Here is a 26,133-nt window from a genome sequence, read left to right as displayed (position 1 = left end):
CCGAGCATTCGTTTAATATGTTGCTTCAGCCAAAAAGACCTGAAGTTTTGAGAACATCATCAAGAAGCATATTCAAATCAAAATAAAAAGCATTTTTTTCCCTGCTCTTGGATCAAACCACAGTCTGCCACGTATCCAAAATGAGTTGTGCCAGACTAAAATAATACAGGAGTAGATGTTATTGCAGTTTCTCATTCTGTACCCTCCCCAGTACCTGATCCTCCATCATTTGCCAGAGAGTTAATGGGAGCTGAAATGAAAATGCTTGCTGCTTTTAGGTGACGTGTTCATGTCCCCTTGAAGCAGAACGAGGTTCTAATTTTAGGGGACATTAAAGAAAATATTTATGAATGCTCACAGAGTAGGGAGGGAGAAAAGTTATGGAACTTTTTTTTCCAAAACGTGGTTGAGTAACTACAATCTTGCAAATGTTCCTTGGTGCTCCTATGAGACAAAATAATAATCTGCATAAAGTATTCGTTTATTTAAGCCAGTATAACGCATTTTATGGTGTGTAATTTAGGGAAATAAAATGTACATGGTGGAGATTTTGTACTTCGTTAAATATGTTTCTTTGTGTGAAGATAATGCTCTTGAGTATTTGGGATGTGAGAGTGAGTGAGAAAAAGATTTATAAATTGGATGTGTTGAAAGCCAGAGAATGGATAGCTTAATGAGATGAGAGAAGTCTGAGATTTCAACTTTCTGTGAAAGAGACGGGGCTCAGCTGGCAGGTCAGGTCTGACCAGCTGGGTCTCCACGAGGTGTGAGAGATGGCTCTCTGTCTTGGTACCAGTGTGGTGCCAATGCTTCCATACCAGTAAGCTCATTAAAGTGTTTTATTATTCCAAGACCATCATCAATTTGAATTTCATTATCTGGAAAATTTTCTCAGTGTTCTGCTCTGATGGTGGGGTCCTGGGCTGTGTCCAGCTAACTCAGGTCTTTAGTACAAACCCATATACACTGGAGTGAGAAGCTTAACATTTTCAGTTTTATGACCTTCGTGTTGTTAAATGTTAACTCATAATGTCACATTAACATAGAGCTTTATCCTGAATTTTAGCTAATTAAACCATAGAGAATCAGAAGAATGGTGACTATGGAATCATTTTCTTTTTCAGTTTATTTGTAAAAGGCTCTATACTATTTCCATGAGCAAAGAGAATTTTTATCATCATTTGATCTGTTATTGCCAAAATTTCTGGACGTTGCATTTGCCGATTTTATAAACTATTTGTACCTTTGGGAAAGTTAATATAACATTTACATTCATGTCTTTTGCCATAAATTACCAGTTTGTTTCATTCTTCGTTGATTGAAATAGCTAAAAATCCATCTGTTTGATGAGCTTGACAATAGTTATCCAGAACAGTTCCAGAACTAGAGTAATTTGGACTCCTATACACGGAAAACTGTATTTGGGGTTTACACTGTTATTTCCATGATCTTAGATTCAGAACTATTCTCAATATTATGTATTGAATTCTGAGGTTATGCAAATTCTGAATGTTGTGGAAAAAGACATTGATTTAAAGCGTTGCTTTACCACCTCCCAGTTCACAATAATTATGGGGAAGAATTAAGTTAATACATATGAACATTCTTTGTAAACAGAAGTAATAAATATTTTGTATTAAAAATATTGACAATATTTTGTCATTGGCTTGTTTATGTTTGTTATTTTTGGTGATATTTCACATTTTATTTACAATGAAGGAGTATCGCATAAAAAAATTTATTAAAAACATACTTTACCCCTGAACTGAGTACACTTTTTTTGCACAGACTTCAGTCTTTGCTTACTTAATCTATTTAGAAATTTGAATATGAAATTTTCACTTGATAATGTTGTCTTTTGATTGCAGTTGAAGAGGTTTTGCTATTTCTCAGAGAGATGTACTTAGAATTCATTAGTGAATCAATCTAATTAGGGGTGAAGAATGTAGAGAGATATAATCCAAATCAAACTTAAAAAAAAGGAACTCTTCTAGGTAGTCTGCTATTACAGAGGGGAAAAATGCCATGAAAATAAAAATATATTAATTTCATTAAACCTCAAATTTTAGTATTATTTAAAACCTTATTTTGGTATTAGCCATGGAGAGAGGATCTCTTTTACTTTTCCTCCCTCAATTAGGAAAAAAAAAAAAATCCCTAACAAGTCAGGAATAGTATTTGATTTACTTATTCAGCTCATTTAACAAACAATTTTTTTTTTTTTTTTTTTTGGTGAGGAGGATTGGCCCTGAGCTAACATCTGTGCCAATCTTCCTCTATTTTGTACGTGGGATGCCTCCACAGCATGGCTTGATGAGCAGTGCGTAGGTCTGTTCCTGGGATCTGAACCCATGAACCCCAGGCTGCCGAAGCAGAGCGTGTAAGCTTAATCACTATGCCACCAGGCTGGCCCCTTAACAAACAATTTTTTAAAATTATTTATGTATTTACTTGTTTAATTTTTTTTAGTTGAGGTCTCATTGGTTTATAACATTGTATAAATTTCAGGTGTACCTCATTATATTTCAACTTCTGTATAGACAGCCTCATGTTCACCACCTAACACAGTTTTGAGGCTCATTTATCCACCTGGAATTGTGATAGGTGCTCGGAAACAAAGATGAGACATTCACAGCCCTGGAATTTAAGAGACTTATATTCTAGCTGAGAAAAAAAAAGGGCTTATGATTAAGTAAAGACTCGAACAGAAATCTGAAAATTGATAAGCAGTGTAGTGGAGCAAATTCACCCTGGTGGGAATTCAGGAAGGGGGGAAGTTGGGGAAGGCTTTATAGAGGGGATAGTATTAGAACTTGGTATTTAAAGAATAAGATCTGCCCTCATTTATTTTCTTTTGGTAATTATGGAAATAAAAACAACAAAATTATTTTTAAAAATCTGTCTGATGTGAATCCAAGAGGAATTGATGCTCTGATTTTATCCCCCCTGAGTGAGAATCATGGTTTTATTAAAGTGACAAGGGAAAAGCCAAAATCTGAGAGTTTAAAGGCACTTAAGCATTTAAGCCTTTTGTGGTGGGGCTCCCTGGGAGTCCTGTGATGGGGTGGGGCCAGCTGTATGAAGGTCAGTTTTCAGTAGAGGAATCCTGAGGGAGATTGCAGTAGCGGCAGCTGGTGAGCAGGGTGGGCATGGGCACTGCAGGAGCCTGGGGGACATCCACTGTGGGGTAGTGAGTATGGGCGAGAGTAGAGAGCAGCACAACCTTACCTTGCTGCATTGCTCATTTTGGGCCATCTCAGTTGGCATCTTTTTTTTCAAATGTCACTCAAGTAAGTCTCGTGAATTTTCTAGGTACACCAGTGACTCCCCAACCTGATTGAGCATTAGCATCACCTGGGGAGCTTTATAAACATACAGATTCTTGGGTCAATCACAGACTTAGAGTCTCCAAGGAAGTCCACGTTTTTTATGAGTTTTATTGAGATATAATTCACACATTGTAAAATTCACCCCTTTAAAGCATACAATTCAGTGGTTTTTAGTATATTCACAAAGCTGTGTAACCATCGACACTAATTCTCCAACATTTTCACCACTCCCGAAAGAAACCCTGTACTTGTTACTAATCAGTCCCCATCCTCCCTCATCCACACTCTGGCAAACACCAACATTCTTTCTGTCCCTATGGATTTGCCCATTCTGGATATTTCATGTAAATGGAACTATACAATATGTGGCTCTTTGTAACTGACTTCTTTCACTTTAGCATCATGTTTTCAAGGCTTACGCATGTTGTAGCATGTCTCAGTGCTTCATTCACTTTTACTGCTGAGTAATATTTCGTTGTGGGGTGTACCACATTTCATTTATTCGTTCATCAGTTGGTAAGCTTATGGGTTATTTTCGTTTTTTGAATAACGCTGCTGTGAACATTTGTGCACAAGTTTTTGTGCAGAGCTATGTTTTTACTTCTTTGGGGTATATATCAGAAGTGGAATTGCTGAGTCGTTTGGTAACTCCGTGGTTTAACTTTTGAGGAACTGCCAAACTCTTTTCCAAAGTGACTGCACCATTTTACATTGCCACCAACAGTGTATGAGAGTTTCAATTTCTTTACATCCTTGACAACACTTGTTATTGTCTGTATTTTTTATTTTAGCCATCCCAGGGGGTGGGAAGTGGTATCTCATTGTGGTTTTGATTGTGTTTCCCTAATGAATGATAATATTAAGCATCTTTTCATGTGCTTATTGGCCATATGTCAATCACAAGGTACACATTGTGCATATCTTCTTGGAGAAATGTCTGTTCACCTCTTTTGCACATTTTTAATTGGGTTATTTGCCTTTCAGTTGTTGAGTGTAAGAGTCCATTTTTTAAAAAATCCACCTCAGGGGGCCGGCCCGGTGGTGTAGTGGTTAAGTTCATGAGCTCTGCTTCAGCGGCCCGGGGTTCACAGTTTCGGATCCGGGGTGCGCACCAATGCACCGCTTGTCAAGCCATGCTGTGGCAACGTCCCATGTAGAGGAAGATGGGCACGGATTTTAGCCTAGGGCCAATCTTCCTCAGCAAAAAGAGGATTGGCGTTGGATGTTAACTCAGGGCTAATCTTCCTAACAACAACAAAAAAGAGATCCTGCAGTTGAAATATTTCAGTTCTCCCCGCTCCCACAACCCCTTTTGATTTTCATCCTGCTGCCTCTGCTATCGCTTTGTTCTTTGGCATTTCAATGGCCTTCTACATGATTTAACTCCTTTGTGTCCCTTTTCTATTCAGTCCTTCCTCCACACTGCTGCCAGAATTATCTTCCTCAAATACAGATTGGATAATGTCACACGTGTGGTTAAATACTTTGATGATTTCTTATTTCTTATAAAATAAGTCTAAACTTCTTAGTGTGACCTTTCAGGTTCCTCACAATCTGGCAATTATTGACTTTTGCCTGCACATCCCTGCCGCTTCCTGAAACCAATCTAAGTTTTAGCCACCTAGACTCTTATTTTCCCCCCGGCATTTCATGCACCTGTTTGTTAGCGCTGTCCCATTTTCTTGGATTTCTAAGACTATGGCAGACTTAGATCTGCAATGAATCATGTTACATTGTTCCCTTAGCTCTGGTGGAATAATAAAAACCCATCAGATGTAGCCTCTTCAAATAACTTATATTTGTTATACAATTCTTACATACAACGAATGATCATATAATGTAAAAAAATTATTGAATCTATCTAAACAGAGCCTTCTGACTAATGCACAGCGCTCACACATGCATATATACATTTCTTTGGATTAGGGATACTGGGATTAGTATCTTAATCTCTATGGCGTTTCTACTATGGTCCATTAATGGCACTGTAGATGAGATTGCATTCTTTTTCTCTGGCAGCTGCCTAGGCCATCAGTGTTGATTGGATTCAGTATGAAGGCTTTCATTAGAGCTGCTAGTCAGAGACTTAACCTTCTAGCAGTAGGAGAGGGAAGGAGCAGTATGCGCCCCTCCAGCTGGAGCAAGTGTTACTGAGCTATGAAAATAGCATGCAGTTTAGTGAACTCACATTTTTTGGTCATTTATGTGATGAGTGCACATGGTGTCTCTGTTGTCCCCAGTGAACTGGTTGTGGATTTTATGTATATGTGATTTAGGCAACCCTAATGTGTTTATCTGAGATATAATTGGTATATATCTGGCTCTGATCCCCCAACCCACCTGGCTATAGTTGGTATATATGTCCATTAAGCAACCCTGCCATGTTGCTTCTGAGAAGATGTGGTATCCTTCACTGGACACAGGCAGCTTCCATGAGTTTGGACTGATGAACTGCTGTGTCCAGAACTGGGACTTAGAGTCATAATTTGTACTTCCAAACATTCTAAATACCTTTTCTCTGTCTACTTGGTTAATAGGTACTCATTTGTGTCTCACATATCTGAAGCCTAAATATTCCAAGTCCTCTAGCCTTCTCTGATAACCCTTTCTTTTAATATTTAAGTAAAATTGCTTGCATTACCACCCCACATACTGAGAGATCTGACGTCTTTCCTCTATGTTAGCCAGACCACCTTTCCTCGGCGTATTTGGAAATGTTGGGTTGTAGCAGACTATTGCTGTTTGTCAATATCCACATCTTCTCCCTGTGGGAGGATGATTCTTTTTTGCCCTGTTGAAGAAGTCTATCTTTGTCACGTGGCTCGCTTTTGAGGGAATGATGTGTGTCACTGCCTGTTGCTTTGCCTCACTCTTTTCTCTCTACCAAGAGATTACTATTGATGTTCCAAGTCGTGATTGCTCTGTCTGATGGTCCCAGCATGAGGATGATGACAATGCGAAGAACAGCCTTTACTTAGCCAATCTACAATGAACTCGAGCATGGGAGAGAAGGCAACCTTTGTTCTTCTATGCTGCTGATAACTTGTGGTTGTCTGTGAACACAGCATGTCCTAGGATCTAAAACAGTGCCTGGCATTTGGCAGGTGTTCATTACATACTTGATGAATGAAGGAACTTGAGCAAGGCACTTTCCAGGTGTTTCAAACTGGAATATTCATACTCACTATCTTCCTGTCTTCAATGTGGTCCTGGGCTAGTGAGTTTGTAGCAGGATAGAGATGCACCATTGTCTTAAAGCGGCGATTTTTCTAAAAAACATTTGAAGAAAAGAAAACCACATTATTTTATAATTAGAATAGACATGTGTATGATATGCAATAGAACACAAATCTTACAGGTATTTTTAATGGAAAAATACAAGCCTTCCAAGAATTTTCATAACAGCAGGGTAAAGCTTCAAGCTATGCCTTTAAGATCCCTTGGAAGTATTTGAGAAGCCTTGATAATCTCTGTGTCTCCGTTTTCCGCTCTATGAAATACAATGTGTTCAGACAGGAGTAGAGATGTCAAAGGCTCCTTAGGAGGGCTACATGATGTGAGCAGCCGTGGGCCGGGAGCCAGCAGCCTTGGGTTCCAGTGTTTGCTTTGCTACCACACCAGCATAGGATTCTGTCAAGTCGTTTAATCTCCTAGAACCTCAGGTTCAGGAAAAGATGTACTCACACGTCTGCTGTCTGTCTCACTGGATTTTTTTTAAAGGAAAAACATATTTGAAAGTAAAAATTATTAAGCTCTATTATTCCCACTGAAAAGTGATATCAAATTCTTGTGATCTTTTCAAATTTGAAGATTTTTGTTTATATTATAATTCCACTAGGTGGCAGCATGTCACTTGTAGACTACCATGATTTTATAGTTGGTGTATAATCTCATAGGAAAGAATTTAATCACCCTCTCGTTCTCTCCCAACCTTATCTTTCCCCTTTCCTATCCTGTGCACTTCCTATTTCCCAAAAACAATTCTGAGAGATATCACTATTCATTTAAAAAAGACTAAATGACATAAGCATGAGGACAGTCTCCCTAAGACTTAGCAATTTATCCAGAACTTCTGTCTCATTTGAGAAGAAGAGTGAGGTAGCTTGATTTTGCTCTGATGTGAGCAAATTACTTTGATGTAGGTAATTAAAATCAGTTAGAAATCACCTACAAAAGACTTGCCATTGGCTTTTTTGTGGCTGCTTTAACAATTATTTTTTTTCCATAAACTCATGTGGACATTTTTGACTGATAATAACGCTGATGCTTGTTTAATCCTGTAAATCATGAGATTATAAAGTTGCTATGCTAAATCCTTTGATGGCTGTCAGATATCTGAGAAACACTTTGTCATGCCTCCATATCAGTTTAATTCATGTCAGAATTTCTTAGAGAATTACTCCTACAAGATGAGTTAAATAAGAAAAGTACATTTGTAAAGCTTGACTGACTTCTATTGATGTTAAAGCTTCAATATAAGTGAAGACTTGGGTCTGTTAGAGTAGTCTTGTCCTGTAGCATGGAAAAAAATAAAAATTCTGTAGCAAATAGTGGATCGCTAATTTTCACTTGCAAGGAGACCATCAAGGCAATTTTTAAACTTCCATAATCACTACATTCTGTATGAGAAATTAGCTGCTTTGGAAAATTAGTCTGTTGAAAAGTTGTCTATAAAACTCTATGTTGATAGAGGAATCTTTTTTTTTGGCTGAGGAAGATTCACTCTGAGCTAACATCTGTGCCAGTCTTCCTCTATTTTGTATGTGGGATGCTGCCACAGCATGGCTGCTGTCGAGCGCCGTAGGTCCCTGCCCGGGAACCGAACCCAGGCCGCCAAAGTGGAGCACGCCGAACTTAACCACTAGGCCACAGGGCCGGCCCCAAGAAATCTTTATTTTTAAATGGCTGACATTTGATTGAAAATTTTAATTGCTTTGTGCCACATAATTCTTTGCTGTTTTCAGGGAGGAAAAAAAGAATACGTTAAAAAAAGATGGATGTTCTAAAGTTGAATGGGATGTTTTAATGAAAATTTCATCCTTTTCTCTTATGGTCATAATTATGAACCACATTTCCTCTCTTCTAATATACAGAATAATGATAAGCTGTATGCACTGTGTGCATGAGCATTGAAAAAAATTTTTTGAGGAAGATCATCTATAGCTTTTCATTGATTCTCAAAGAGACTTATGACTCACATAAAGTAAAAAAAAAACCCTGATATTTCATCATCATTACGTATTTTTGAAGTACGTTTAAAAATTGCTTTAGAAGTTTTACCTTGTCAAATATCAATCCTCATTTGTACCAGGGGAAAAATAGAGGAACAGCGTTATCTTGGTTTCAGTAAAGGATTTTAGAAAAATCTCACAATTTCTTTGTTCACAAATTAGAAAGTGATGGTCTGGCTAATAGATTAGTTAGATGGATTCGTTGCAAGTTGAACAACTGAACCTAAAGTGTTCTAATTAATAAAACAGTAAGAACATGAGGGTGAGTGCAAATGGCATTGTACAAGTCACTTTATTCTAGGTCCTTTCCTGCTAAATCTTTTTATCAGTAATTTAGGAAGCATGCTTATCAAATTTGCTGATAAGAGAAAACTGGGAGAGAGAGTTGCTATTTTGTTCGAGAGAAGCAGTGTTCAAAATATTAAGTCCCAAAGATAGGAATAAACCAACAAGAGGAAATTAATAAAAGTCAAGGCTTGTATTCGCATTAATAAGTTATTTTATAAGAATAGAGAACTAGAGAAATTTGCCTTTAGAACAATTCAAAGTGAAAAGATTTGGGCATTTTAATTAGTTTTGGATTTAGGGAGAACTTCGCCATGGTTTGGGCAGAGATTGGTCAGAATTTGTAGAGGACGTGAGTTGCTGGAAAAATCAGTGGTCTTGTCTTTGGAACACATGTGCCCTTGTGGAGTTACTGTTATTATGGTGTTGTCTTGAAACATATAGGTCTGAACAAAGTTGTTGTTAAAACAATTTGAGTTCATTTTAGGGGTATTCCTGTTTTTCAAGTCAGTGTACAGTTTTGCAGACTAGAAAGACTGGGAGAGATGTAAGAGAAGAATAGTAGTTAAGAGTTGTTATTGAGTTGTTATGGAACACCAACTGTAGTAGATCCTGTGTAAATCCTTTAAATGGATTATCCAATTGAATTCCCTCACAACAACCCTGTGAGGTAGATAGTACTATGATCCTTTTTTCACAAATGAAAAAAACGGAGGCACTGATTGCTTAAATGAGTTTCTCATTACTGTTTACAAGCAGTAAATATAATAACTTGGAATGGAGTCCAAGTCTGGCTCTTGAGCCCGTGCCCTTAACTGCTATAATATACTGACTCCCAGGAGAAGGGTAGTATGGAGCCAACAGAGGAGAGTTTCAGCAGAGAGTGGTCACTATCATTAAATGCTGCAGGCAGCTAAAGAAAGATGAAAAATGAGTGTGACAGGAGATGACTTCACTTAAAGTTTTTTCAGTGGGGTGTTGAGGGCAGATGCCAAATTGTAGTGCCCTGAAGAATGAATAGGGAAGTGAGGGTGTTTGGTGAGGATGGGGCTAGTTAGAGGAAAGAGAAGGTTATAGAGGTGATAGTGGAGCAGACCACATGAGAACTGGAAGAGGAGGGATTTGGGGAGGTGTAAGGCTAGGAATAGAAGGAGGAGATTTTGTGTTAGAGCAAAGAGGTTGGACAAGCCAAACACAATCAAGAACTAGACAACCTGTACTCTCTCTCTCTTCTTTTGTGTGTGTGGCAATTTTCAAGTTTTTAAAGTACATTAAAATGCTTTTAGTTTCACTGGATTTATTTCAAAATAATTTATAATTAAAAATTTAATGCATTGTGTACTTCTGAATTAAGTCAGGTAGAGACATGTGATACTTAAAGAAATGTAGTTTTTCTTCCAAAATGATTTGCTGGAGAAAGATGATGTGTTCAAACCCATCACAGTCACCATCAGTGGCCTAGTCAGCATTTGTTTCTCCCCATTTCCCGGCTAACAGAGTCCTGATTTGTTTAGGTAGCGGTGAGATGAATCATTATGGCTGTAATCAGTCATGGTATCCTTACTCCCCTTGGCTAGCAGTTGGGTCTAAGGATGTCTCTGTCACCTAGTTCTGGCTAATGAGATGTAAGAAGTCTCGGGTGAGGCTCCCAGGAAAGCCTTCACTTTTCTCAAGAAAAGGAACAAAAGCTAGGTAGTGGAGTGTCCAGACATGATGCCCAGAGGTCACCCTTTGAACATGAGGCGCCCAGCATGACAACAAAGTCAATGTGTGAAGGATGGCAAAGCAGACATTTAGAAAACCCTTGATATTGCACCAGTTCTGGGCTGCCTGGCTTGCACCTCTTGTTATGTGAGAGAGAGATTTGTATTTGTTGAAGTCACTGTTGCTTCAGATTTTCTGTTGCTTGCCATCAGACATTGTCCTAAGAGAAGCAAAATCCTTCTTCTGCTGTTTCTTATACATGTGTAGTTCATGACTATGGTAAATTTTAAGATAATCTCCCTAATTGACCCTCTTTTATTTTTATAGCTTATACTGTCTCATTAAAAGGGTTTAAAACAGTCTGGCTTATCAAACTCAGAAACAATTTTGTCTTTAAAAGTTATATTTGACCACTCTATCCTCTATTTCAATTAGCTGTGCATTTCTAGTTTCCTTTCAGTAACGAGAGCAGTGCCCGTATGATGTTCACATCAGCTGTATCTCTATAACATCAAAAAATACTTTTGCCCTGAAAGAAACTAAAGCATGAAGCTAGAGATGGTTTTCATATCAGAACTAGATCAGCTCAAGGGAATGTTTCATTAAACCATGTTGTCCACATTCTAGAAAATCTTAATTGAAGAGAGATTTCATGGCCAAACATTTACTTATTATGCAACTGCTAAAATGCGTGTCAGCTGGGCTAGTTGGGTTAGGATGGGATTAAATATAAAATAATCCTCAATGTTCTTCAGAGTTTCTGGGATGAATATGATTATTCTGTGTTCTTTGCATGTAAATGTTGGCCACTCTTGAGATATGGCCACTAGGGAAGGTATCGCCTTCTGCCTCAGCATTATTTACTTAAAGTATGCAAAGATCGGTGACATGGGAGCTTTTGTAGTGGGCTTCAAGGTATGACAAATGAAGTAGTGAAATCTGGTTGGAAGCTTTTGCTTGATATAGTGAGTTTAACACTAATATAGAGGCTTTATCTGTTTTTATAGTGTGACTTAGATTTGTTTTCAGACGATGAAACACAATGAAATTTCTAGTCAATTCTGGGAGTGCTATGGAGAGAAAAATTGACCTGCCAATTTAACAACAACAAGTCTAGACACTACTATAAAAATTGTTTAATGACAGTCAGAAAATCAACGTTAAAAATTATTAGAGCAATTAAATAAAAATTTATTAAACACATGAATAAACATCTCTGCGTGTGACATAGAAAGTAAATGCAATAACCAGCAAATATATCCAATTATGCAGAGATGGAGCATTTTAATATGCTGATCTTCTTGTTTAATCCCTTGAGTCATGGCATAATTAGCTACCAAAAGATTTGATCGCTTCAAATCAGGTGGTCAAATCTTTTCGCTTCCCTCTACATTATCATCGCGTTGAATGAATTATTAATAACTCAGTCTTGGTGCTTTGAGTCAAGCCTATTAAGAACAATCTAAGTTTCAGATTCTCTCTAAAAATTATGTAAAAAGAAGGGCCTTGTTATTGTGTTTAATTTTAAATGGAAGCATAATTGCCTGGTAATTCCATTGTTTGGGATGTATATCAAGAGAATCTTCAATCTTTGAGATGCTTCTCATTTTGAGAGTGTTTCTCATCATGAATCACTAATTAATACAAATCTTCTGATAAAAAAAAATCTGACTTCTTAAATAATGGCTAGAGAAGTGGTAATTCTGTTCTCTGCTTTTTCAAGTCATGAAATCCAGTGGTTGTACAGTGCTTGCTTTAGAATTTGGTAAGTAATATGGACCCTCGATGCGTCCATATTATGTTATCACTCTATCCACTGAAATAAACAGATTTGTTCTTTGTATCTATTTCCTGCTTTGAATCATACGCATTCATACATTGTTGTGCCCTTGGTTAGGTATCTAAAACATACCCTGTTGTCACAGTTGAGACCCATCCCTCTTTCACAAACCCTTTCTCAGTAATTCTAGCTCACAGTGATACAACCATCACTGTTTTTCAGTCTTCTACATCCACGGACACACCACAAATCTATTAATTTTGTTTCCTAGTGAGCCAACTACTCCTTAAAATACATCTCAACATAGCATTCCAGTCGTCATATATTGAAAACAGCATCAGAGATGAAGCCTATTTGCAATCCTTGAATATTCTGTTTATGTATCTTATCATATAGTTCTAAAATTATTTTCATAATTTAGTTTAGTTTTGCTTCATTCACTAACTGCTTTGTGTAACCTTTGTCTAACCCACAATGGTCCATTCATTGTGGGAATCATGTTTTAAATTTCACTTGTTTACCTCTGTTTACTACAGCACTGGATACATAACAGGCTTTCAGTAATATTTGGATATTAACTGGATTAAACTCTAGAATATTTCACATGAATGAGTGCATTAGTCTGCTCAGGCTGCTATAACAAAATACCATAGACTGGGTGGCTTAAATGACAGAAATTTATTTCCTCACCGTTATGGAGGCCAGAAGTCCCAGATCAGGGGGCCAACAGATTGGGTTTCTGGTGAGGACTCTTTTCCTGGCTTACAGATGGCTGCCTGCTCGCTGTGTGCTCACACGGCCTTTCCTCTATGCCTGCATGGAGAGAGTGGTCTCTGGTATCCCTTGCCCTTCTTATAAGGGCACCAGTCCTATTGGATTAGGGCTCCACCTTTATGATCTCATTTAACCTTACTTATCTCTTTAAAGGTCCTTTCTCCAGATACAGTCACATTGAGGGTTAGAACCTCAACACATACATTTGTGGGGAACATAATTTAGTACATAACAATGAGATATTAAATTATTAGTAAATCTTTTAAGAAAAGAACTATTGGATTTTGCTTTTCCCATGTTTTTTTCCTATTATATTTCTTCAGCCCAGTTTGATCTAAGCCTCCATTACACCCATATCTTTCTCTAATCCTGGAAGTTTTCCCTCCTAATATTTTCTTCTCTGTATGATTTGGCAGGTGTTAATGAAGTTTTTCCTTAAAATTCTTAGCTGGAACTGATCAAGGCTCTTCTGGGAATTTTACATAAAAGATCCCCTCTGGAGGCTTGGCAGAGAGTAAATCCAAGGCCAAGCTTATTAATCACTCCTGCTGTGCCCCTTGTCTGCACACCTCAAGCTCACCTTTGAGAGCACCAACACATCACACCTGACTACTAAACAACTGTCTCAAGGACTTTTGTTGATTGTCTCATAGAATTTGAAGCATATGTGAATGGTCTTAAGTCTGATTCTTAATGAGAGCCAATGAGGCTAAAGGTTATGTACAAAGGTGTGAGCCCAATGACTTATAGTTCTGTCATGTAATTGTCTTAGGCTGAGTGGTTCATTTTTTACTAAAAGGGTGGACGAGTTTACATGTACACATGTACAGAAAGGATGATGCTTATGTATCCCACAATTCAACTTACTATTTGCCATAAAAATAGCCATCATCAATAATAATCAGTTTTCTACCTTGAAAGACAATTGCACACACACACACCCCTACCTATGCATGCATGCATGCACATACACACGCACCCCCACCCACCCACACACCCCTGAGCCAAATGTTGGATTCATCACCATAATCACCCTGTCACATTTGATATTTTTTTCTAGTTCTCCAAACTCTAGCCTCCTTAACAAATAATATTTTCATATCTATTGTAGAAAAACCTTATCATCTCTAAATCTAATTCCTATTTACATCATGGCTAAGTGGGCCACTTATTTGTCTTTGTAGTCATTATTATTATGTTTAATCAAAACCTTCAGAGCTCTTTCCTGAATTTGTTGGATTATTTCGTATTGGATTTTTTCCTAGGAGTTGTTTCAGCTTCAGCTCCAGGCATAGTACTCTTAACTATATAAAACACATATTATTTTAATGTAATATTGTTATACAGGAACTGGGCTTTTGTCTACTACCTACCAGAGTTAGTGTAGAACTTTCTTCATACCCCTAGGTAGTCATTGGTTTCCTAATTTTTATTAGCCAGATTTCATTATTTTTGCCGTTAACATGAAGTGTTATCTACTTACCTTTTGCATTTAAGATCTATGCAATCCTTTAATCAAATGAGATAAAAATCTTGTAAATAAAAATATTCTGTCACATTATTTATTATTTTCTTATTAGATCTCATTGTTTTCTTCCTTAACACTTTATTCTGCTGTGTGTGTGTGCAGATCCTGAAGCTTGTAAAGACTCTATCATTGTATAAGTTAGATTTTAACTGTGGTCTTCCTCCTTATGATACGTATATATAAAGATGGACTCAGTCCCTGTTCCTGTAGATTGGGGAGGATGGAGCCTGCTCTAAGATGCCTGTGTAGCGGGAAAGGTTTATATCCTCATGGCCACCATTGACTTTGCTTTCCTGCTTCTGCTCTGCTGAGTAGATGCAGCTTCGTGTGTCCCTGCTTATGGTGCCCTGTTCTATATCAGGTCAACGTAGGCAAGGAATTCCGCTTTATAAATTTTCATTAGTGGACTAGCTTCTCTCTCTCCACACAAGAAATTTGTGTGTGAGTGTAGTAGGTTACATTGAAGTTTGGGGAGGAGGAGAAGAGAGGAATATTACAGAAGGACAGACAACCTCAAATTAAGTCTTAAAATGCTTGCCCTGACCTGCTCTTCGGTGGTCTCACGACCAGCGTGTTTTGATTATCCACTTCACCGTACGTAGTTTGCCAGCTGGATCTTGTCTTCTCTCATCTCTTTCTCCATCTCACTTTTCCTTCTCCTCCTTCATCTTCACATTCTATTTCCCCATCCTCTCCTTCCTTGATCACACCCAAGTCCTCTAGTCTGTGATGCAGTTCAGCTATCTCCCATCACTACCTGCAAACTCAGCTATTTTCTACCGCTGCATGTTGTAATTTATCAAAGTGCTCAATAGATCCACTCTCTCTAAGAGGCAGTTGGTTGAACAAAAAGATTTTCTGTGTTTTATTTTGTTTTGCTTTTGCCATTAAAACCTAATATCAAAATGCCAGAGAGTTGGTAATGATTACACCGTGTTTGTACAGCTTTATGCACCGATAGTGTCTGAGGTAGTAACAGACGGGGCATGAGACAGATCCAATTTGGGTGAATTACTAGCTAAACTTAAAGATTAATGTGTTAGGGTCAGAATTTATGTTCATGTGCTAGAAGTAAAAACTGCAAAGTAATTAAACTCCAAAGAGAGGAGATTCAAATAAAATAACATATGAATAATAATTAGAATTTTAATTTTAAGTAGACCACACTATCCAATAGATTTTGCTTGTCCAGTATAATTTCAAAACTTTTAAATTTATTTAAAAAAATTCATTTTAACCTGAACTTTCAAACTTATAGAACTATGTAAAATAATGCATTAGTTCTGATTTTTTTAAGTTCTGAGTTTTCTTACTTCTGTGGCTTTAATTGGAGTGCCAGAAAGCAGGCCTCTTACTCCTTCACATTTGTTCACTTTGTTTTAACTTACCTCTCTTGCCTTGATGAACAAATAACGTGATGGCCAAATCTGCTCTAAGGAAATAGTGTTTACTGTTAATTAAACCAATCATTTTCCACTTTTCTGCCAATAGCCCAGATTAATGTATTTCACCTTAGTGAGCTATTTGTATGTTTATTTATTTTATTTTATTTTATTTTTTTTACTCTTTTTTTTATTTTTATTTTTATTTTTTTTAAATTTTTTGTTTATTGCAGTAACATTGGTTTATAACATTGTAAAAGTTTCAGGTGTACATCATTGTACTTCTATTTCTGCATAGATTACATCATGTTCACCACCAAAATACTAATTACAACCCATCACCACAATGGAATACTACTCAGCCATAAGAAATGATGTTTATTTCTTTTAAATTAATGCCAATGAATAATTGGCAATGGCCAGCTCCAAGCTGGACAGATAATTCACTCCTACTTGCCTACCCCGCCCCCTCCCAACGCCTGCTGCAAAGTTACACCTTTAACCTTGTTAACAACATATGCAACTGACTCTTTTATAAGGTAGATGAGATCTGGAAACGTTAACTAAACTTCTAAGCATAAATGATCACTGTGCTAGTAAACAATGTGTTATATACTATACTCTTAGGCCAGTCCTAAGTGAATTGGAAACCTAAAACTTTTCCAGTCTATTTGGGAAAAAAAAAACACCAAGATTTAGTTTTTAATTAAACTTTTTATTTTGGGGTAATTGTATATTCACATGCAGTTGTAGGAAATAATACAGAAAGATCCTGTGTAACTTTTATGGTTTACCTCAATGGTAACATTTTCATCACCACAACGATCTCCATGTTGCTGTTTTATAGCCATACCTGCTTTCCTCTCCCCCATAGTCCCCCAACCTCTGATCTGTTCTCTATCTCTATAAATTTTTTCATTTCAAGAATGTTATATAAATGGAATCATACAGTAAGTAACTTTTTGGGATTGGCATTTTTTCACTCAGCATAATTCTCTGGAGATTTACCTAGGTTGTTGCATGTATAAATAGGTCTTCCTTTTTATGGCTAAATCATGGTATGGCTGTACCACAGTTCATTAAACCGTTCACCCACTGAAGGACATCTGGGTTGCTTCTAGGTTTTGACTATAATGAACAAAGCTGCTATAACAATTCTTCTACAGGTATTTGTGCAAATAGAAGTTTAGTTTCTCTGGGATAAATGCCAGGAGTCAGTTGGGTTGTATGTATGTTGTATGGTACTTGCAAGTTTAATTTTTTTTTTAAGAAACTGCCAAACATTTTCCCAGAGTGATTGTACCGTTTCACATTCCCTTCAGCAGTGTGGGAGTGATCCTGTTTCTCTACATGATGTTCACCGATTTCCTTTCTGTTTAGGTATCTTCTGTTGGCCATTCTTTCGAGAAACCTACTGACATTAGAATTGCTGTTCTCCTAAATTGTTTTTCTCTGGCTACTTTTTTTTTGTCTTTAGTTTTCAGAAATTTAATTATGATGGTTGTGGCTTGGATTTCTTCGTGTTTATCCTCTTTGTTTTCTTGAATCTGTAGGTTTAGGCTTATTGGCAAATTTGGAAAGTTTTCAGGCATTATTTCCTCAAGTATTTTTCAGCCACACTTTCTCCTCTCCTTCTAGGACTCCAATTATATGAATATTAGATCTTTTGTTATAGTCCCACAGGTCCCTAAGGCTCTGTTCTTTTTTTCAGTTTCTTTTTTCTCTGTTGTTTAGACTGGGTCATTTCTATTGTTCCATCTTGCAGCTTGCTGATTCTTTCCTCTGTGCCCTCCATTCCACTCTTGAATCTATCCACTGAGGTTATTATTTCAACTGTTACATTTTTCAGTTCTAAAATTTCCATTTGGTTCTTCTTTACATCTTCTATTCCTTTGCTGAGACTTTCTGATTTTCTCATTGGTTTCAAATAGATTCTGATGGGTTGTTGAAGCCTAACATCTTTGTCAGATCATTCTAACATCTCTGTCATCTTGATGTTGGCATCTTTCAAGCATTTTTTTTCACTCAGTTTGAGAATTGTGATTTTTGATATAATGAGTGACTTTCTATTGAAACCTGGACATTTTGGGAATATAATAAGACTCTGGATCTCATTCAAACCTTCTGGTTTAACTGGGTTCCTCTGACACTGCTCCAGCAGGAGGGTGGGAATGACACCTCATTATCCAGGTTTCCCACCCAGTCTCCACTGACAACTGAAGGGATTGGACTCCTTCTTACTACTGAGTGGGTGGGAGTTCCAGCTCTTTACTCCGCCTCCACTTCTAAAACTTGTGTGTTTAAAAATGAGTAATTAAAAAAACCAATTCTAGGAATGAAGAATTCTTAGAAAATTGATGTTCCAGAAATAATTTTTCTTGAACATTGTAATTTGTGTATATTTGAGCTCCTCAGTAATTATATTCAATTAAGTTATAACATTTGAATTGTTGTAAGTCTATTGTACTGAACAGTGGGAGCCACAGATATTATTTTATTAAACTAAGAGGTAATACCTGCTCTTTGGAACAAATCCTATGAATTCAGAATAGTTTAGAGTAAAATAGTCCCCCCATCCCAAATCCGTTCTCCAGATGTAACTACTCTTAACAGTCAGACATGCATCCATACAGGTTTTAGTTTCTGTTCACACTTTCAATCATGCTCCCCTACCTCAGTTACTCACTCCTACTTTTCCTCTCCAGCCTCTCTTTCTGCGCATCCTTTGTAATCTCATCCTTCTCTATCGGCTATTAAATGTTGGGATGCTTTTAGACTTGGTTCTAGAAACTTTTCTTCTCAATCAATATTGTTTTTCTTTGTGACTCATCTGTATCCTTGTCTCAATTACTATTTACACTTAGATGACTCATACATTTATTTTTCTAGTTCAGATCTCTGGTCTGAATGTCAAACCAATAATTCCAGCTCTCTCCTTGATGTCTCCTTTTGTATCTAAACAGCACTCCAAGCCCAGCATACCAAAACCAGACTGATGGTCTTCCCTTCCAACCTCTTCCGGAGTTCACATCTTGGTGAATGATGCCACTCTAGATTGAGTTATATTTGCCAGAAGCCTAGGCAAATAGAAAGAGAATTATTGATTCCCTTTCTCCTTCCCCTCCTGTATCCAGTTAATGACCAAGTCCTGTGGCTTTCCCCTCCTGAATCTGATCACTCCTTTCCATTTCTACTCCCAAGTTTTCATCAACTCCTACCTGGGCTAATGCAGTAGTTTCTGAAATGGACTTTCTGCTTCTAATCTCGTTATGCTTGATTTAATTTTTTATTCTGTAACCAGAGAGATATTTTCAACATAAAAATTTGGTCATGTCACGTGCCTGCTTAAAATATTTCAATTTTTTTTTCTTGTGAGGAAGATCAGCCCTGAGCTAACATCCATGCCAATCCTCCTCTTTTTGCTGAGGAAGACTGGCCCTGGGCTAACATCTGTGCCCATCTTCCTCCACTTTATATGCGACGCCGCCACAGCATGGCCTGACAAGCAGTGCCTCGGTGCACGCTCAGGATCCGAACCCAGGCCGCCAACAGTGGAGCACGCGCCCTTAACCGCTACACCACAGGGCTGGCCCCCAAAATATTTCAATTTTTTTATTGCTTTTATGGTAAATACCTGAATCCCTAGCATACTTAGCACAGAGCCTGTTGTATAGTGGGCATATTCATGGAAGAATATTCATGGAAGAAATATTCATGGAAGAATGAATAGATAAATTTATATAGTTTACAGTATTTGCTATTAAAATAGTATTGCTACACATTGCTACACATGTATCTCTATGTATCTTTCTTTACTATTGTTATATTTCTGTTGGATATATTTCTAGAAGAGGAATTGCTAGTGTGGTTTGGTTTTCATCTGTTAAATATCAGGGTTAATGGAGCAGTTGGTGTCGTGCTTTATAGCCATCAAGAGAAAAAAAGGAGTCTGACCTAGCAAGATCAGTGATGATTTATTAAGGGAGCCATCCTGTACCTTCTATTTGATGGAAGGGAGTTATATCCTAAAGAATCGCCCAATGACTTAAGGATGTTTTTTGAGATTTTATGCCAAATAACTTTAGGTAAAATATTTTATAAGACAGAGCAAAGAACAAATGAGTCAAGTTTTCATATTCATGGCAAATGTGACTTGTTCCTATTTTTATTTTGCTTATGTGTTTTTCTTATTAATGACCATTAAATGGAAATTAACCAGGGGCCTGCCCAGTGGCGCAAGTGGTTAAGTGCACGCGCTCCGCTGCAGCGGCCCGGGGTTCGCTGGTTTGGATCCCGGGTGCTCACCGAGGCACCGCTTGGCAAGCCATGCTGTGGCGGCGTCCCATATAAAGTGGAGGAAGATGAGCACGGATGTTAGCCCAGGGCCAGTCTTCCTCAGCAAAAAAAGAGGAGGATTGGCAGATGTTAGCACAGGGCTGATCTTCCTCACAAAAAAAAAAAAAAAATGGAAATTAACCATTAAATTAGTTAAAAGATGATTTGAAATGGGGTGGTCACATAAGAAGGACTAGTGAAAATAATGTATGAGTTATAATTTTCATAGAAATAAAGGATCTGTTTACTAGTGTAGTTGATACTGGGCCGAATTGTGATGTAGGGAAATAGTGTTTTCAGAGACGTGTTCTTCTGTCTCTGCCTCTTTTGTTCCACTCTCTGGAAGGAGAATGGTGTGTCTTGGTGCTTGTGAAGTAGGCAGAAAACAGCATGAAGGTATCAGGTGCCTGAAAGGTGGGGACTAGGGGTCTCGGGGTTACTACTGCTCTGCACTTACTAATTCTGTCACCTTGGGCAGGCTAGTTAATCTCTGTGATAGTTTCCCCATCTGAAGATAATACTAACCACTGATTTACGTGCAAACTAGATTGGATATGATCATTTGTTTTGTTATTTATTAATGTATTTATTTTTTTAGATTTATTTATTGTGTGAGCTGATCATAAAAATACTTTATGACTGATTTTTCATGAATTCGCATACCAGAAAGATAAAAGTATGTAATACAGGGATATTAATGGCTTTAAAATTCCTTTTCAGCAGCTAATCAGGCTGCAGAATGACTCGCAGTGGGTTCTTTGGACAGAGAAGTACTATGAAATTCTGAGAGTTAATACACTTTTGGAAATATCCATGTATTCAAAGGGAGCACAGAACTCTATGAAATTCATAAGTAGCTCTTTACAAATTTCTACTGTTTTCGCTCGCACTCTAGTCTATTTTTGTTCATACTGAAATGTGTAGATTAAGCAACTTTATATTTATTTTCATCTTACTATTAATTTTGTATCAGCCACTTTGTGGCTGTTCAAGCAAAACATTGATTTAATTGCTCTGTTTGTCATTTCTCCTGCTTCCAGGCAATGGGCCTCACCACGACAGGTGCTGCACTTACAATGAAAATAACTTGGTGGATGGCGTTTATTGTCTTCCGATAGGACACTGGATCGAGGCCACTGGGCACACCGATGAGATGAAGCACACAACAGACTTCTATTTTAATATTGCAGGCCACCAAGCCATGCATTATTCAAGGTAAAAATAGTGCCATGTTTATAAGCCTAGAAGTAGGAGGAGAGGCAGCATTAGGACAACGGAAGTATTTACTGTGTTCAAAACGGCAGTGTCTCCCTTTGGAGGGGTACACAAGCCTGCAGTACTCTGAGGAGATAAATTATAGTGATTCACTGTATGAGCTTTACTGGTTCTAAGTATGAAGGATTCCTCTTATAGAATTCTTTTATTAAATACCTACTCTGGCATCAACCCATTTTGACCTGATAGACGTTAACCAATCTTTGTACTTACATAGTGGGTTAAGAATAAAGATTGGAATAAAATATCTTAGATTAGCATTTGTCTCTTTTATGCTACTGACCAACAGTGAAACAAAAATTAGTGTCTCTTTATAAAATCTTACTCGGATAAACATATGTGAAAATCTAGACATAAAACTACATTGGATGTGATCATTTACTCTATTATTTATTAATATATTTATGTATTTGTTTATTTAATTATTATGCCAGCCTATGTGCCATAATAAAAATTCAAACACAGAAGAGGATGCTAAATGAAAAGTAAGATTCAGTACACTTTCCTTCATTCCTGCTTATCAGAGTAGTTGTTTTTAACCATTTTATGGTTAGTTTTTCTGGAGGTTAAATCCACGCCTTAAATAATCTGCATATACTTTATTTGTTAATATGCCAATTTAAAAATAGCTATTGATTCTCCTCTATGACGTTAGAGAAATTTTGCTCACTTATGCTTCTCTTTTCTCCCCACCCAATCCCTACCAGGCTCATTTAAAAAAAATTATTTTTCTGTTTAACTTCATAAAAATTCTATTTCTCGATCCATGAATTTTTGACAATGCCTCTTGATTTCCTACTATGTAAGACGAGAGATTTATTGCCCCTATGTTTTCCTCCACACCTACTTCCACCTATTAACTCCTGTTTTTCATTACTTTTACATTTTCAAGGTTTATAGAATTTACATTTAATTTAGCAAATATAACTGTCTTTCATACTTTGGTGATTTAAAATTTAAAACCAATATCCAACATTTAAAATATTATATAAATATTATTTATTATAGAACCTGCAGTGTTTGTACCATAGATAAAGGAATGCATTCTCATATTCTTAAAAATTGTGTTGCTTTGAATGAGAGATATAATCAATACAAACAGCGTTGTGAGGGGTAGGAGAGAGAGAGAATGCAACTTCATCACAGTCTTAGGGAATTAATATTCTCCTTGGACACACCTTTCTTTTAAATTTGTGCTGTGTTGGCCTTGCAGGTGGCTTGGATGCAGGGCATGAGGAATAGAGGAGTTAAGCATGATCCTTGATTTTTTGAGCAACTGGATTAATGGTGTTGCTGGTTACTGAGATGGGGAAGACTAGGAGATGAATGATTTGGAGTTGGGATGGAGATAAAAATTCTGTTTTAGACATATTACATTTGAAATGTATGTTAGATTTCAGAAAGGAAATCAATTTGATGTGTGGAGTTTTGAGAAGAGGTTGGAAAGGGAGAGATAAAGTTGGGGTTATCAAGATATACATGACATCCAAAGTGATGAACCATTACCGGCTTCTATACCTATGAGAGTGTTGGTGCAGGCTGTGTGCGTGGGGGCAGATCATTTTTTCTGAGTAGAACAGAGGCAGACAGTCAGCCTGGGCACTTCTGCCACCTGACCTCGAATGAAAAGACTAGGAGGACCTGTGTGGGGCTCACCTCTCACTCTGAAAGCCTTTGCTCCCCAAGTAGATGTTTTAATTTTTAAAGGAGGCTTTTCTTAAGCTTCGTATATAGTGTGATAGCTGAATGTGGGATGAGTATGAATCATAGTTCATGTAGGCATAGTTCATGTGTACTCATAGTTCATTCATAGTACGTGCAAGAAAGGTTACATTTTTAGATTTTCTTAAGCAACTTAGTTTTACATCTAAGCATCTATCCTACTGAATTCTCAGATAATTCAACCTGCTATTATCCTCCCCAGGTGTAAAAATATATACGTATATAATATAAAATACAGAATATATAAGTAGTATATACTACGTAATAAATATATATATTTACATCTGAGGTATAATATTTAATACACACAGACACACATACCTATATACATATATAAATGGGATGAAGTCTCAGACTCATCACAGTTTTGGACTTAATAGTATTCTTTGTTCCTCTATGTATGTATCTCTATAACAGAGATAACTGGGAACTTGGTAATAAATAAAAATTGTTTATGGTGGACCTGGTGCCATATCTTTGCTTTTAATGAGTGCCATCAACCTCCAGTATTTCTCACATTTCACAGTCTCACAGTCACCTACTTGAAAATCCATTGAGTGGTGTGATTTTTAAAAATAAAAATCCATTGGGTGTTATGATTTTTTTAAAATACCGATTCATAGACCCCACCAAGTCCTGGGAATCCTTTTTTTTTTTTCCCAGCCTCTCTATATGATTCTCATGAACATAAAAGTTTGAGAACTTCTGTGATTATTCCAATAAAGACAGTAGTTTAGAATTAAAAAAAGGAAGATTTTTATGTACCTTCAATCATGTCAGTCTAACTCCCCTTATAAATTCCAACCACAATTCACCCTCACTTGAAACCAGACAAGATAAAAATGTGAATTCAGTTTATAAGAAAAGAATTGAAAAGACATTCATATATTTCATTATTGAATTGAAAACATCTAATTGCTCTCTGCTTGCTCTAGTCATCTGACTATGTATAATGCTAAATTACATTGTGAATTTATCTTAGCTGCTGAAATAGATACACACAATAGGATATATGTTTGAGCATATGTAATGATAGAGATACTCAAACTCTCCCAATAATTTGTAATCACAAACTATGGGAATGGAATTATGCCTGGACTTTTTTTTTATGGTTGTGATAAATCTTATCAGAATTGATTGTCAGTATCCTTCATAATGATAAGACTTTCAAGAATGCAAATATCTAACAATTAAATTTTATATAATGTGGCAAGTTCATTCATTCAGTATGAATTGGGTGGATTACTCTGCAGAGGCCCTGTGTTCAGTGCTGGACAATCAAAGATGGAGAGACAATGATCCTGCTCTCAGGAACTCGTGTTCTATTGGAAGCACGTAAACGGCTGCGATGTAGTGAGATAATTGCTATAATGAAGTTGTAAATGCAGTGTAATGAGGGACAGGAGGAGACATTTTTAGTTCAAGGAAATCTTTATGAGGACAACTTGAACAGAAATGTGAAGGATTTTTTTTTTTCCAGGAAGACATTTGGGAGAGGGTATTCAAGGTATGGAGAATACAAGTACAAATGTATGGAGGTGTGATAGCAATATTAAGCTGACCAAATAATTTGGTCCAATCAGGATAATTTTGAGAGTAAATGGAGGTCCTTTTAATAATTAGCCTGCACAACAGGTATAAAATAGGACTGTTCAGGGCACACTAGAACATAGGGCAACATAGAGAACATGTCAGGTAGAAGAGAACATTCTGGTACCCCTCAATATTCAGACCAAGAGAGATAAGCTGATAAATACTCTACCCTAATAGAGGGACTAAGGATATCCTTTTATAGAAATTCACACCCATTACATGGTGTGACCGTGTTTAGGGGGTTTATGTGGTACATTTTAGTTTTAAATTTTAGCTAAGATATGCATACATATGTTTAATGAGTCTAGTAGATCTACAAGTTTTATTATGAAAAGAAGTATGCCTGCTCCCTCTACCCCCACATTTCCCCCAATTTGGTCTTTCCACAGGCAACCACTTTCACACCTTTAAGCTGATTATTTGCTAATTCCCTTCAGGTAAATGATAAATAATATGATTATATTGCTACTTCTTGGTTTTAGTTTTAGGTATTATCTATTGATTTCACACCAAGAAATATGAAGACTTAGCTCTTTTTTCTTCCCCTCCCCCAACAAATCTCAGTGACATCTCTTCTATTGTTCAATCCTCCCAATATAGTTATACTATAATTTTGATAAGGTCAGTATTCCACATGTTTCTTCATATGCCTGTGTAAATGCTATTTCACACCCCTAACTGTTCACAAATATCTAAATCTCCTTTGAAGAGTGTGTGGCTTTCAGGGTTGCTCTTAAGAAGCCAAAGCTAATATGGCTCCCGATCCTCGACGTTTGAGTCGGTTTTTCCCCGACTCTGAAGAAGACTGTAGAATCTTTTTGTTTCCAATATTATGAAGTTTCATAATGGTATGTCTTGACGTGGGTCTATTTTTATCCGTTTTGCTAAGCTCTCAGTAAGCAGACTTTTTAATTGTGCAAACTCGGGTACTTCTTTCCAAGTAAATTTCTTGAATTATTCCTCTGATGATTTCTTCTTTTTCTTTCTGGAACTCCTATTATTCAGATATTGGAACCCTGGCCTGAGTCTTTTATATTTTGCATATCTTTGTCTGTCTTTTTTTTGCTCTCAAGTCTAACAGATTTTCTCAACTTACTTCATCATCCATCACTGCTGTTTACTTTTTATTTCTGCTGTCATTATTTTCTAGGAGCTCTTCATTTAATTCTCTGAGTGTCTCCCAGTTCAGAGACTT

The 26,133-nt window shown here is 37.0% G+C and overlaps 1 protein-coding gene across 1 annotated transcript in view; it reads left to right on the top strand.

The window, feature by feature from the left end:
• EPM2A (EPM2A glucan phosphatase, laforin) overlaps positions 1 to 26,133 on the top strand; it is an 84,166-nt gene that overhangs the window by 12,908 nt on the left and 45,125 nt on the right. The window contains exon 2 of the mRNA XM_087425190.1: positions 21,389 to 21,563. Coding sequence (XP_087281316.1) covers positions 21,389 to 21,563 — 175 coding nt within the window. The remainder of the gene's footprint in view (positions 1 to 21,388; positions 21,564 to 26,133) is intronic.

This window comes from Ceratotherium simum, chromosome 38, assembly GCF_057802395.1.
Source record: "Ceratotherium simum simum isolate JZ-2026a chromosome 38, ASM5780239v1, whole genome shotgun sequence".
In the NCBI taxonomy this organism is placed as follows: Eukaryota; Metazoa; Chordata; class Mammalia; order Perissodactyla; family Rhinocerotidae; genus Ceratotherium; species Ceratotherium simum.
This window is presented reverse-complemented; position numbering and strand designations above follow the sequence as displayed.